The sequence below is a fragment of the Oncorhynchus masou genome, chromosome 20, assembly GCF_036934945.1.
Source record: "Oncorhynchus masou masou isolate Uvic2021 chromosome 20, UVic_Omas_1.1, whole genome shotgun sequence".
In the NCBI taxonomy this organism is placed as follows: domain Eukaryota; kingdom Metazoa; phylum Chordata; class Actinopteri; order Salmoniformes; family Salmonidae; genus Oncorhynchus; species Oncorhynchus masou.
In genome coordinates this window covers 12,145,695-12,159,841 of record NC_088231.1, presented here as the reverse complement: position 1 = coordinate 12,159,841, position 14,147 = coordinate 12,145,695, and the positions used below count along the sequence as shown (strand labels likewise).

General features: G+C 42.1%; 2 protein-coding genes across 4 annotated transcripts in view; one reads left to right on the top strand and one right to left on the bottom strand.

Annotated features, from left to right (window-relative positions):
- Positions 1–4,319, top strand: part of LOC135506979 (WD repeat-containing protein 17-like) — a 20,115-nt gene extending 15,796 nt beyond the window's left edge. The window contains exons 24-27 of the mRNA XM_064926423.1: positions 192–293; positions 415–513; positions 692–881; positions 1,358–4,319. Coding sequence (XP_064782495.1) covers positions 192–293; positions 415–513; positions 692–881; positions 1,358–1,477 — 511 coding nt within the window. The 3' untranslated portion in view covers positions 1,478–4,319. The remainder of the gene's footprint in view (positions 1–191; positions 294–414; positions 514–691; positions 882–1,357) is intronic.
- Positions 4,286–14,147, bottom strand: LOC135506978 (ankyrin repeat and SOCS box protein 5-like). 3 transcript variants are annotated; one of them, XM_064926421.1, is made up of 8 exons: positions 12,085–12,168; positions 10,565–10,622; positions 8,127–8,206; positions 7,331–7,438; positions 7,017–7,167; positions 6,706–6,840; positions 6,168–6,359; positions 4,286–5,856 (listed from the first exon to the last, which is right to left on the bottom strand). In XM_064926421.1, exons 2-8 carry the CDS (start codon positions 10,614–10,616, stop codon positions 5,729–5,731), a joined length of 846 nt encoding a protein of 281 aa, XP_064782493.1. In that variant the 5' UTR covers positions 10,617–10,622; positions 12,085–12,168; the 3' UTR covers positions 4,286–5,728. The 3 variants fall into 3 exon arrangements, with proteins under 3 accessions (XP_064782493.1, XP_064782494.1, XP_064782492.1); XM_064926422.1 differs by lacking the exons at positions 10,565–10,622; positions 12,085–12,168 and adding an exon at positions 13,914–14,147; XM_064926420.1 differs by lacking the exon at positions 10,565–10,622 and having other exon boundaries at positions 12,085–12,592.

The window sequence follows — 14,147 nt, the reverse complement described above, 5'->3', positions numbered from 1 at the left end:
GAGTGTTGGGCCAGTAACCAGAAAGGTTTATAGTTCCAATCCCTGAGCTGACTAGGTGAAAAATCTGTCAATGGGCCCTTGAGCAAGGCACTTAACCCTCATTGCTCCTGTAAGTCACTCTGGATAAGAACGTCTGCTGCTGTAGATTGGTCCTCAGCCCTCTCACCTTGGATGTTCTTTCTGTGTTATAGAGCTCGAAGTGAGCTGCTCATCCTATCGGGCTACATCGGTGCACTGTTGGCCATCAGAAGACAGTACTCCAGCATTGTTCCTGCACTTTACGAGTACACCAGGTAAGACGCAAAAAACCACAGTATGGAGCACTTTCTAAATGTCTGTGTTGAACCTACATCACCTAATGCTTCAACGTTGTATTTAAAAGCCCTATCTCTGACCTCTCACCTTCCTCCCCAGTCAGTTGATGAAGAGGAGAGAGGTGTCTGTTCCCTTACAGATAGAGCAACTCTCTGTAGAGCTGGAGGCATGGATGGCCTGCACACAGTCTCTCATCAAGTGAGTGGAAGAATTGTCTTATCAATCCATGACACTGATATACTCTACTCTGGCCCGTACGTTAGTCATCACATCCAAGTATTGGACTGGCAAGACAGTTTGAGGTTCAAAGTCTGAAATGAAAACACACCGGTGTTTACCTGTCTGAATCGTTTGATTCTGTCTCCATGCCACCCAGCTCCAGGGGTCCTGATGAGACTCCTTACACCCCTCCGTCAGAGGCCCAGAAGGCAGAGCACGCCCATCTGCTAGACAGACTCCAGGAAGAGCCACTCAGGGGCCTGGAGGGGCCCGACTATGTCACAGGCTCCAACCTGCCCAGCCACTCTGACGTCCAGGTCTCCTGCTTTACCGGACTCAGGATCCAGGTCAGCCTCAAACAATCAACCAATTAATAATAATAAATAAATCAAAGTGTATTCAGGAAAATACGTTGGTCACAAAGGGACAGTTTGGAGGACACAGAATTTGGTTAGAGACTAGGCTTAATCTGGGTCAGGGAAACAAAGGGCTCAGCAGCAACCCAGACCGAACCGCCATGCTTTCTAACCCCTTATAAAGAGGACCATGCTATAAATAACCCATAAGTGGTTACTATTTGTAGTCCCCTAGTGGTGGGTAATCACTATGTGGGTGGTAATCAGTCAATTGCTGCTCAAGCTGTATCCACAGCGACGATGTGAAGTGCCTTTCTGCTTCAAGTGTGTCTCAGTCACTTCCTCTGGTGATTCAAGGGGAGAAAGATGACGTTACTTCAACCTTTACAAATGTTTTGCAGGCCATGGTGATAAGGTCAATGGTAGAAGAATAAAAGTAGTGCTGTGTTTTTCCTTTCTTCACACAGGGCCCTGTGTTTTTCCTTGAGGACGGTAAATCGGCCATATCATTGAACGACGCCCTTATGTGGGCCAAAGTGAACCCTTTCTCACCTCTGGGGACGGGTGTCCGTCTCAACCCCTTCTAAGAGCCAGCCTAGCCAACGAGGATGGGCTACAGGACTAATAGCATTTGATTGGTCAGCCTCCGAGGCCAAGGTCACACGACGGTAAAAGGTCGATGTCAGGGCCGACACCTGCTCTTCATGAGAGAAAGAAAGAAAAGGGATGGACGTTCCAGAACGAAAGAGGAGAGCTGGAAAGGATGCTTAAAATGAGTTCTCTCCACTATGTGCTTTTATACAATGTGTGCACCACAAGTCATCCAGTCAACAGTGTTACAGCTTCTCATAGAAAACGTGTTGCCGTACTTAGACACTGACAAAGAGGGTTCGCATGGTTGAAACGGGTTATAGTGTTTCTATGTAGGAGCGAGACCATTGTAGTTCGGCTGTCTTGTTTTAGACACAACGTCACGTGCACATCACAGACAGACAAGTCGACGAGCTATGTGATTCTTATTATGCTCATGGTCATAGCACCAGCATCATTTGACTGATGAATACCATATTTGTGTTGTATTGCTGTTGGTTTAGCGTTGCGCAAGTGTTGCATCATCATTTCTGTTTGTTACAGAAATTAGCCCGCACACATACATGTAGAAGAGCAAAGCGTATGATGATGTAGGCTTACAGTGGTAGTTGATCGAAAGCAAACAAATACAGAGAAACGTACCTGTTAGCCTTTTATTTAGCTTAGCATCAATCAATCAAATAATTGATGTCGGACTTGATTGCTTTCGCATTAAAACAGCTTAGCAGCATCGTGTCTGTACAGTACTGTGTTTGACTGTGAATGTATAAGACTTCTGCTGGACCCCAAAAAATAATGTGGACCTGTAAAGTTGTCAATTTAAAACCTCTTTGGGCTAGGCGTCCCGCTAGTGACAACTTCCGGTGAAACTGGAGGGTGGATTATGGATATTAAACATTGAGGTACATAAGTGTCTTATCGGTTGAAAGCTTAAATTCTTGTTGATCTAACTGCACTGTCTGATTTACAGTAGCCATTACAGTGAAAACATGCCATGTGATTGTTTGAGGACGGCGCCCAACTTCAAAATATTTTCCACCGGCACAGGTTTCATAAACTCGCAAATAGCGACTAAATATTCACTTACTTTTGAAAATATTCCTCTGATTTGTCATCCAAAGGGTCACAGCTATAACATGTAGTGTCGTTTTGTTAGATAAAATCGTTCTTTATATCCCATCGATTTGAGTAATCCACTCGTTCAACTTGCAGAGAAAGGAATCTAAAAATCTACCACTAAACTTTGTTAAAACAAGTCCAAATATGTTTCTATTGACTCCTCAGATACCCTAAAATGTCATCAAACCATAATATTTAATATGGAAAGAAGTATGTTCAATAGGAAAATTATATTAGCAGGTCGGTCTTGTCTTCATTGCGCGCGCATACACAAATTTCCAATAGTGTGTCCTTGTACTTAAACTCAGGATTCTTACTCGTTTTGGAAAAAACAAGCCTGAAACCTTGAACATAGAGTGCTGACACCCTGTGGAATTGCATACTGGGAGCAAGATTTCATTATTTCCCTATACTTTCCATTGTAAAACCATGGGCCCTCAAAAAAAATAATTCTGGTTGGTTTTTCTTTGGCTCTTCTCCTACCATATCTATTGTGTTAGAGTCTCCTACATAACTTTAACATTTCTACAAACTTCAAAGTGTCTTCTGTCCAATGGTACCAATTATATGCATATCCTGGCTTCAGGGCCTGAACAACAGGCAGTTTACTTTGGGCACATCAGTAAGGCGGAAATTGAGAAAAAAGGACCCTAGCCCTAACTTATTTGAACTTGTGAATAGGTTCTTGTATTGTACATAAGACTGTAATTCCCATTGAGTTGTGCAGTACTATTTCAGGGATCACAGTTGCTAGCTAGAAGGGTAGGTAGTTTGTACTGTACACGGCTAGGGACTTACAAGTGTAATAGCTGTTACGATACTGGATCCATAGAATTAAAACTCCTATTCTATGGCGGGGGCAACGCTTTAGAATGTCTCTGAGTCTCATCAGCGTCATAATCATTTGTAGCCATCACCTGACTGCAGAATTTGAAGTGATTTCATAATGATGACAAGCTTCTGTATGCAAGTCATTATTACGATCACAATTTGGCGGACAGGGTGACAACCTGCTAAGACTAGCTAGCTTATATGTTAAACAGAAAGCTGTGATAGAAAGGCAATATTTGAGAATCATTTTGCTTTTGAAACACAGAATTGAATAAATAGGCTAATTAATCGTTAAAAAAAATTAATATCTGAAGGTTGTGCCTTAAGAAATTAGAAAACTATTTATCACCGCAACATACACTATATTGGTAAGTAGGGATCACAGTTAATGAAAAGAGAAGAGGTTTTCTTCCTTCTGCTTAATGAATCAAACATTTATTCACATAATTTATACAAGTGCTGTAATTTTTTTTACTAATGTAATTGATATTAGTTTTCCACCTATACTTCAATTATCTTCAAATGCATTTGTTTTTATTTATTTATCTATGTATTTATTTATTGATTATGTTTTACTTATGTAGACATATGTACAGTTTGTTTGTACTGCCATTGCAGTTTATAAAATGTGTTCATGAAAATATCAAAATGTTAGTTTTGTAACATAAAGGCGATACCAATGTAAACATGTAAAATTTGTAAGCAGCGTATAGTTTTGATTCAAAATTGGTCCTGCTCCAGAGCACCATCTAGTATTGTAGAAAAAAAAATGAAAAAGTCTAACAAACAAAAAAAACAACTGAACTAAACCACAGCCGAAAAATGCCAGAAGTATAATCTCCAAGACAACCACATCATGGAATAAAATGATTATTTATTAGAGTGAAACAGGTGAGAGGTATGTGAAATGAGTTTTGGCAAAATACTATACATTTTTCAGTGAGTTATACATATACAGGTCACATTAATATATATATATATAATATATATATATTAGTTGGCTAATGTTATAAGACAATAATTGAAATACAATATTATTCACATCATAAGAGCCTCATATAGGACAGACACAATCAGAGTATCATGGGTACAATTTTGAATATTTTTTACTTTTTCCAGAGTCAATGAATCTTTAATGTACACATCTCAATGTGTAATGAATGAGCTGCATATATCCGTCGTTTGGATAAGACGTTAAATGGGTGTGGTCTGTGGTCACTAAAGATCCCATGGCACTTATCATAAGGGCAGGGGTGTTAACCCCGGTGTCCTGGCTAGATTCCCAATCTGTCCCTCATACCATCACAGTCACCTAATCATCCCCAGCTTCCAATTGGCTCATTCATCCCCCCTCCTCTCCCCTATAACTATTCCCCAGGTCATTGCTGTAAATGAGAATGTGTTCTCACTCAACTTACCAGGTAAAATAAGGGGAAATATATATATATATATATATATGCTACCAATGATGCAAACAAGATAACACTGTACATTAAGGTACATGATGGTATGTTGTTTGCATCATTGATAGCATAAAGGCAGCTTATTCAAACAAGATGACTGAACATGAATTGTGTACATTAAAGTACATTATATGTTATACATTACATTAAACATGCAATGGCCCCTTTCATTATTTGGGTCAATGAATATTAGGCAGTTAAACGTATGGCGTGGACAGGAATATTGGACACAAAACCAAAGTAACATGCAAGGTGATCAACTTGACTTAGATAGTATTATGCAGAAAAACATGATTTACACCAGTACACATCTTTACAGGCAACTTTCTGACAAGTTGGGATCACAACGATCACTGCAGTGGGGGTGTCATTAGAACTGATAAAACAGTATTGTACACTGTTAATATTTAGTTCTTTTGAACATTCAAACTCATGTTTTGGTCAATGTATCAGAATATACATATTTACATGACCTTGTACGTAGGTGCCTCAGAGAAACAGTGAAAACAGATGTCAGTGAATGGGAGGGTTTCTGTGCATTTGAGGTTCTGTTTTTTTTTTTTTTTTTTAAATGAGGTTCATTGAGAAATAATGAATTCACTTGATGATGAAATGGATGGAGCGAGAAACAGAGAGAAAACAAAAGAGAGGATGGGATAAAGAATATCCTCTATTATGACGATGCTCTCATTTAGAAAGAGAGAAAGAGAAGGGAGAGAGCAACAGACAGAGAGAGAGAGAGAGAGAGAGAGAGAGAGAGAGAGAGAGAGAGAGAGAGAGGGAGAGAGAAAGAGAGAGAGAGAGGGAAAGAGAGAGAGAGAGCATTGATGTGTTCTATCTGTACTGGAGGAAGCGTTTGAGAAGGTTGGGGAGGTGTAGCTGAGGGATGAGGTGTAGTCGAGATCGGCCCATATAATCTCTGACACTGAGACGACACAGCTGATATAGTGGCTGAGGTGTTGCTGCAGAGAGAGAGAGAGAAACAGAGGGAGAGAGCAAGAGATCGAGATATTATCTGATTAATCCAAGACAGCCTCAATATCATCCACTTGTATAAAGCAAATAACAGTGTTTTACAAGGGATTCTGACTTCTTCCCACCAGCTGAATGGAGATATTTCCTAACCTGGTCCCAGATCAGAAATAGTATCAGAAAACTTATCGTATCGGTTTCTGATCAGTTTGGCATGAAAACAAACATATGAGTTAGCTATACAGTGCAAACTGATCTGGAATCAGGCTAATATTCCCATGTGAACTGAGCATAATCTTACCTTCATACAGCAGTAACGTCTCCTCTGCTGAGCTGTTAGGTGGGGCTGACTCCACCGGTCTCTTCAGCTCTAGGTTTTTAGCGTTAATGTTCGCTCCAAACTCTAACAACACATTGATAATCTCAGGACAGTCCTTCTGAGCTGCTGCATGGAGCGGGCTCTCCAGGAACCTGCCCTTCTGCACATTGGCCCCTTTGGAGAAAACCAGACACCACTGGTTAAGTTCAGTAGGTAACACTGTAGCAAAATGGTTTGCAACAGAAAACATTCATTTATGCTCTGATTGGACACGTTTGTGTTGTTCCTTCACGTTTCACTCAGTTTCAAAACAATTCTTCCTCCTGAACATGCTCCATGTTTGTGAGTACTGCATCAGGTAAAACAGTGTCCTGTGACATACCTTTCCTTAGTAAATGCAGAATACAGAAGAAAAAAAATGACAAACGAATGAATCATAAAAATAAAATTAAAAAATGCATTGACGTCAATGGGAGAGATCATGTGAAGTTAGGACCAACGTGTCTGGTTAGTTACTGACCTCCATCGAGGAGTTTCTGTGTGCACTGGAGTCCTGAGGAGATGCAGGCGATGTACAGGGGGGTTCCCAGGTGAGGAATATCATAGTCCACGTCTGCTCCCCATGTGATCAGTGACTCCAGACAAGCACTTCTGCCTACACACAATACGCCCTGTGTTACCAGGATACTCTCATTCAGAAACGCATTCAGTTCTCTCATCTTAGAATAGAGGGGGGAAACATACTAAAATTACAGCCAGAGTATTTCAAAACCTCACAATAAAGTGACAGAATGACACACATGTCCTGCAAGGGCAGTCCTCCTACAGTACCTTTGCTGGAGGCTTCGTGTATGGGCGAGGGCTGGCACATCTCCGACTGGGGCTTGGCACCGTTTTCCAGCAGTACTTCTGTACAGGTGGCACTGCCCGCTGAGCAGGCATTGAACAGTGGCGTCACCCCATCAATGGTGGTGGCATTTACCTGATCAGATAGATGGAGCATTGTCAGAAAACGAGTACGAGTATCTATAAGTCACAACAAAGGCGAGTCAATCGGAATGTAAAAAGAGGAGTTGCTGCCACCGCATAATGACGTCTCGTTCTGACGTGGAGCGTGATGTGTTTGTGTGTGCGTCATAACTTACATTGGCACCAGCTGCAATAAGCGCCTTGGCGCATGACGCGTGGTCTGACAGACAAGCCTCATGCAACGGCGTCACATGGTCTATGGTAGGGATGTTTGCGTTGTAACCCTGGGATGACAACAAGAAATGTTTGCATTCGTTATATAGGTCTCACTTTCCCTACACTTTATTTTGTGTAAATGCTCTACAGATGATCATACTATCAACACACTGTCTGTTGAGAAGCAGCTGCTTGCTAAGGTTACTGTTAGGTTTCCAACACGGGTTACACTCTTTAGAAAAAAGGGTTCCAAAAGGGGTCTTCGGCTGTCTGCATAGGATAAATCATTTTGCTTACAGGTAGAACCCTTTAGGGTTCCATGTAGAATCCTTTGTGTAAAAGGTTCTACCTGGAACCAAAAAGTATTTTTTCAAAGAGTTCTCCTATGGGATCAGGCAAAGAACCCTTTTAAGTTTCTAGATAGTGTAGAGTGAGGGTTAAGGTTAGGTCTAGGGTTAGGATAAGGGTTAAGGTTAAGGTCAGGGTTCGTGATAAAGTTAGTAGATAGATAGTTGAAATATTACTGATAGTCTGTAGAGCATCTACAGATGGACTATCCAAATAAACTTTTGGAAATCTGAATTCGAGGGAAAATGGCAAACATAAAATGGCAAACATATCACATGTATCTTATCTGGAACGTACAAGCAGAGCATCAGCATTTTATTTTATATTAAGGTGTCAAAAAAGTTCCTCTGTCTTAACACTGTATAAACAATTGTGTTGTACTGCCCCGCCCCTCTGTGTGTGACTCACCTGTGAGAGTAGGGTCCTGAGGGCCAGGAGACGGCCCTGACACGCTGCTTCGTGGAGAGGGGACCGGTCCGCCCATGACCCTGGGAGAGGGACAGACAAAACACTGAGCATCTCCAAAACAACACACATTACAGTAATACGTTTACAGTGATAGCGCTTCACTATCATACAAGCTCTTATTGGTCACATCCACAAATATATATATCAGACTTGAATGGTAATGTGCTGGTTATATATACAGTGAGGAGAACAAGTATTTGTTAGACTGCCGATTTTGCAGGTTTTCTACTTACAAAGCATGTTAAGGTCTGTAATCTTTATCATAGGTACACTTCAACTGTGAGAGACAGAATCTAAAACAAAAATCCAGAAAATCACATTGTATGATTTTTAAGTAATTAATTTACATTTTATTGCATGACTGCCCCGCAGTATTTGATCACCTACCAACCAGTAAGAATACCGGCTCTCACAGACCTGTTAGTTTTTCTTTAAGAAGCCCTCCTGCTCCCCACTCATTACCTGTATTAACTGCACCTGTTTGAACTCGTTACCTGTATAAAACACACCTGTCCACACACTCAATCAAACAGACTCCAACCTCTCCACAATGGCCAAGACCAGAGAGCTGTGTAAGGACATCAGGGATAAAATTGTAGACCTACACAAGGCTGGGATGGGCTACAGGACAATAGGCAAGCAGCTTGGAGAGAAGGCAACAACTGTTGGCGCAATTATAAGAAATGGAAGAAGTTTCAGATGACGGTCAATCACCCTTGGTCTGGGGCTCCATGCAAGATCTCACCTCGTGAGGCATCAATGATCATGAGGAAGGTGAGGGATCAGCCCAGAACTACACGGCAGGACCTGGTCAATGACCTGAAGAGAGCTGGGACCACAGTCTCAAAGAAAACCATTAGTAACACACTACGCCGTCATGGATTCAAATCCTGCAGCTCACGCAAGGTCCCCCTGCTCAGGCCAGCGCATGTCCAGGCCCGTCTGAAGTTTGCCAATGGCATTCTGGATGATCCAGAGGAGGAATGGGAGAAGGTCATGTGGTCTGATGAGACAACAATAGAGCTTTTTGGTCTAAACTCCACTCGCTGTGTTTGGAGGAAGAAGAAGGATGAGTAAAACCCCAAGAACACCATCCCAAATATGAAGCATGGAGGTGGAAACATCATTCTTTGGGGATGCTTTTCTGCAAAAGGGTCAGGAAGACTGCACCGTATTGAGGGGAGGATGGATGGGGCCATGTATCGTGAGATCTTGGCCAGCAACCTCCTTCCCTCAGTAAGAGCATTGAAGATGGGTCGTGGCTGGGTCTTCCAGCATGACAACGACCCGAAACACACAGCCAGGGCAACTAAGGAGTGGCTCCGTAAGAAGCATCTCAAGGTCCTGGAGTGGCCTAGCTAGTCTCCAGACCTGAACCCAATAGAAAATCTTTGGAGAGGGCTGAAAGTCCGTATTGTCCCGCGACAGCCCCGAAACCTGAAGGATCTGGAGAATGTCTGTATGGAGGAGTGGGCCAAAATCCCTGATGCAGTGTGTGCAAACCTGGTCAAGAACTACAGGAAACGTATGATCTCTGTAATTGCAAACAAAGGTTTCTGTACCAAATATTAAGTTCTGCTTTTCTGATGTATCAAATAATTGTCATGCAATAAAATGCAAATGAATTACTTAAAAATCATACAATGTGATTTTCTGGATTTTTGTTTTAGATTCCGTCTCTCACAGTTGAAGTGTACCTATGATAAAAATTACAGACCTCTACATGCTTTGTAAGTAGGAAAACCTGCAAAATCGGCAGTGTATCAAATAGTAGTTCTCCCCACTGTAAATATTTTTAACCAGCACATTACCATTCAAGTTTGATACATTGACAGCATTCAGCATAGCCTTCACTCTCAGTCAGTATCCTTATTATTCCATCCTTACCGTAATCCTAATCTAGAATTACTTCCCAAAGGCCAGTAGGACCAGTCCACTATCCATGTTCAGAAAACTGAAACCCAGCTGTCACTAATATCACGGAGCATATAACAGAGCGCTGGATAGGTTTTCACTCTCTCACTGTGTGGATGGAGCTATATATAGCTGTAGCTCAACCGGGCAGGCCATCTGGCAGGCATAGCCTTGTACAACCGGCAGGCATAGCCTTGTACAACTGGCAGGCATAGCCTTGTACAACCGGCAGGCGTAGCCTTGTACAACCGGCAGAGCAGAGCTCAGTCTCTCCCTACACACCCAACAACACTGCCATCCACGTCAGAGAACAACATTTAGGTGTTTTTTATATTTTATTACTCCTTTATTCAGGTGAAATCCTATTGAGATATGAGTCTCTTTTATGAGGGAGCCTAGAGTATAAATAAATGTCAGCAAGAGCTCCACATAAACATCACACAGCAATATTCAATACTACATACCCATGTCTCCGTCTCCCCATGGAACATCTAGCCATTGATAGGTATATGACATTCCTGCCTGTTGGAGAAGAGGGCGCCTGTCACATACTGTTCTGTTATTGTACTGAAGGGGTCTTGTTGTCACTCCATGGATTCACACAGGCAGAGCTGTGACTGTGCCGGCCATCTTTGGAAGGGCATCTGCATCACCTAACAAGCTCATGTAGTACATTGAAATGGCCTTTTGTTGCTACTATCTTTCATGTTGAATAGGACAACTAAAATACTGTGTGTTTATTTTTTGTTGTTGCAAATTCTGAATTCCTTTTTAATATATAGACCAAAAATGACATTCATTTTGATATATATATATTTTGGGGGGAAAGGACAATAACAGAGATTCCTCTATCAAGGTATACACAACATAACAACAGGTGGTAATGGGGACCACCACTGCTGCAGAGATAAGTAGAGTTTGGAAGCTGTTCTTATGAAGCACATGTCAGAACCACAGTAAGTAGTTAATTCCAGTCACAAGAGCAACAGTGACCTGGAATCCCACCTCTCTCTATTTTCTATCCATTCGCCAGGAAACCAGCCAACCTTTCCCACGGTGGTGATCCTCTGTAGCTGGTTGCCTGGTGCGGCTGAAGCCCATTATTCTCATTCGGACAGCACAGGGTGTCTCTATTCTAGCAGGGTAAAATGGTGGCTCTCATGAATATTGCAACAGTGCACTGAACATGTGACTTTGCTTTTGCCACACAGAGCAAGAACACAGGAAGCAGAAAGGGCTATCATATCTGCAATTTGTATTTCTGTTGATTTCTTCTGCTTAAATAACAAACTACTGCATTTAGAACATTTGAATGTCAAAGGCCAAAGTCAATTAGTAATCACCCAGTTACAACCCTAATGTGACCCAGCTACTGTTTAGATTGGATACAACCTTTAAAGAGATATAATCCGGTTTAATTGACTGAAGCTACTGCTTAGTCCAGTTCAAAGGTCATACTCTTATTGTCTTGTGTGAAAGAGTCATGAGAGCACATGGTAACTTCAGCTGTTGTAGGCCAGTCATTAATAGACACATACCCCAAGGCCTACTACACATAGGCCTAGTAATACTACTACAAATAATAATACACTATAATAATGTGTTAAATAAATAAAACATGCATTTGTGTTATGATGTAAGATATATGGATCTGTATCCACATCAATAGGATAAGCACTGGACTGCTTTAGGGACCCATTTGACCAGATGTGTCCAAGGCGTTTGTTTGATTATGTCATGATATGCTTATATCATAGAGCTTCGTTTCACATGCTATAGCTCAGTCCCAAATAGGCTGGATGCCTATGAGAATGTTCCAGAACAGGTGATCACGAAACATTTCCATGTCAACCCCTCTGTCTATCTCTAATAAACTTGACACGAACAGCACAGGTGTCCTATAATAACATTGCACAGTGACAGTCCGAGGCGCACTCACCCAGTGCGCAAATACGCAATTGTGTGTGCGTAAACCGCTACTGACCTTGGCTAGTTAAAATACCCCAGCAGCGTTGTTTCTTTTTTGCGGTGTAATCTTCTGTGTTCTCTAACGTTCTTTTCCTCTGCGTGTTTTCTGGCTGCTGTTCGCTCGAGCTCTCTGCAGGTGGAACTTCAGGCATGTTTACATCAGCTATCTGTCCCCGCAGCACTATGCACCATGATCCAGTCTAAATCCTGCTCTCTGGTTGGCTGCTCGGCTTGTTGTCGTTTCACAGCCAAGGACAAGCACGATAATAACATGAACAGGCAGAGAGTGAGGTAGGGAGAGAGTGAGAGAGGGAGTGAGTGAGAGAGAGAGAGAGAGAGAGAGACAGAGAGAGAGAGAGAGAGAGAGAGAGAGAGAGAGAGCGATAAGAAGGTGTGGGGGTGAGATATTGTGATAGGGTGAAGAGAGAGAGAGAGAGCGATAAGAAGGTGTGGGGGTGAGATATTGTGATAGGGTGAAGAGAGAGAGAGAGAGAGAGAGAGATAAGAAGGTGTGGGGGTGAGATATTGTGATGGGGTGAAGAGAGAGACAACTGAGGGGATGAAGAGAATGTGGTGGCTGTGGCAGTGGCACCCTGCTATTTTTATCCGAGGTTAAGAAATGGCTTAGACCAGAAAAGCCTTTACCCCGCTGGTCTCAGGGTTAGGAACTGTTCTGTTTGTAAAGGATTCATTCTGCATGGTTTGAAATATTAAAGTTTGACCTTTGAGTTGAGTACACTATTTGCTCTTTTGAGTATTCCTAGTTGCTTATTAAGTAACAATCATTTGCTTGTAATATTCAAATGCAAAAGCCATGTACTGTTTATAACATTGGTCATGTTATAAGGTCATAATTGTCAGGTTATATTTCAGGGACCAACATAATGCAGGTTTTCTTTGGTACTAAATGCATTGATCAGTTCTTGATCGACCAGAGAGTTCACATACCTGATGTCCCTGGTCTGAAATAGTCCTTGATTAGAAGGGAATTTTAATAACTAGTTAATAAGTATTTTGTCTTTCCAGAGCCATATTTGAATAGACCTACTATAGGTTTTCAAATCATAATAGACTAGTTAAACTAGTTGTACTTGGGGATGGAAATCTAGAGCCTCTCTAACCTCTCTCTAACATGCTTCTGTTCAGCTCGAAACATTCCTGGATGACAGTCGCTGTGCGTAACCTAGGTGGAGTATGACAACAGGCTACAGCCTGTAACTGCCAAGTCTCAGCTGTGATAGAAACTGTCTATGAATTGTGAGGCATTTTAATAAGGGCACAGCTCCACGGTATGACACCCATCCAAGGGGCACGCGCAATTGTACAAACACGTACAGCTGCAAACCTCTGGCTTGAATATATTCATTTGACATACTCTCAAAATGTGCATTTCATGTGTCATCTCATCAGATCACTTGATGATTGCAGCGCGTGGAATATGCCAAGGGCGGAAGCAATGTTGAATCAGAGACTTCTGTCATGTCAACCCAACATGCCGTCATGATGCCAAAGGTTCTGGGTCTTTCCCCTCATCCCAGGTGTGGTTGTTACAATGCAGGTGTGGTTGTTCTCCCAGTACCTCAGCATGAAAAGAGCATTGAAAGACATCAAGAAGAAAGTATATTTAATACACAATGTATCTAAGTGTTCCTAATGCCCCCGGGCCACAGCGATAGGCTGGGTAGTTCCTGGGCAGACTGGATACAGTTGGCCTGGCATGTTACAGACACAGAGCTTTTAGAAGGCTGGAATACCCTAATACACACACGTTACTGTAGAAAGTGTGTGTATGACCCTCTACTATAGAATAATAGTCTGTTGCCTTTAACAGAAACAGCTACTTACTGTGCCCTTGTCCAAAATCATAAAACTCTTCTGCAATGCGGGCAGCCTCCTTCCGATTCCCCTTCACCACATAGAAGTGGGTGAGAATATTCAGGCTGATCTTGACAAAGAGCTTGACGCAAAACAGAGTGAATATGGAGAGGTAAACATTGGAGTAGTGTACTGTTCCAAAAGACTGGCTATCCACATTTGGAGTCATTGCTTCCTTGCTTGTCTAGCCTTGCTTATGTCTTG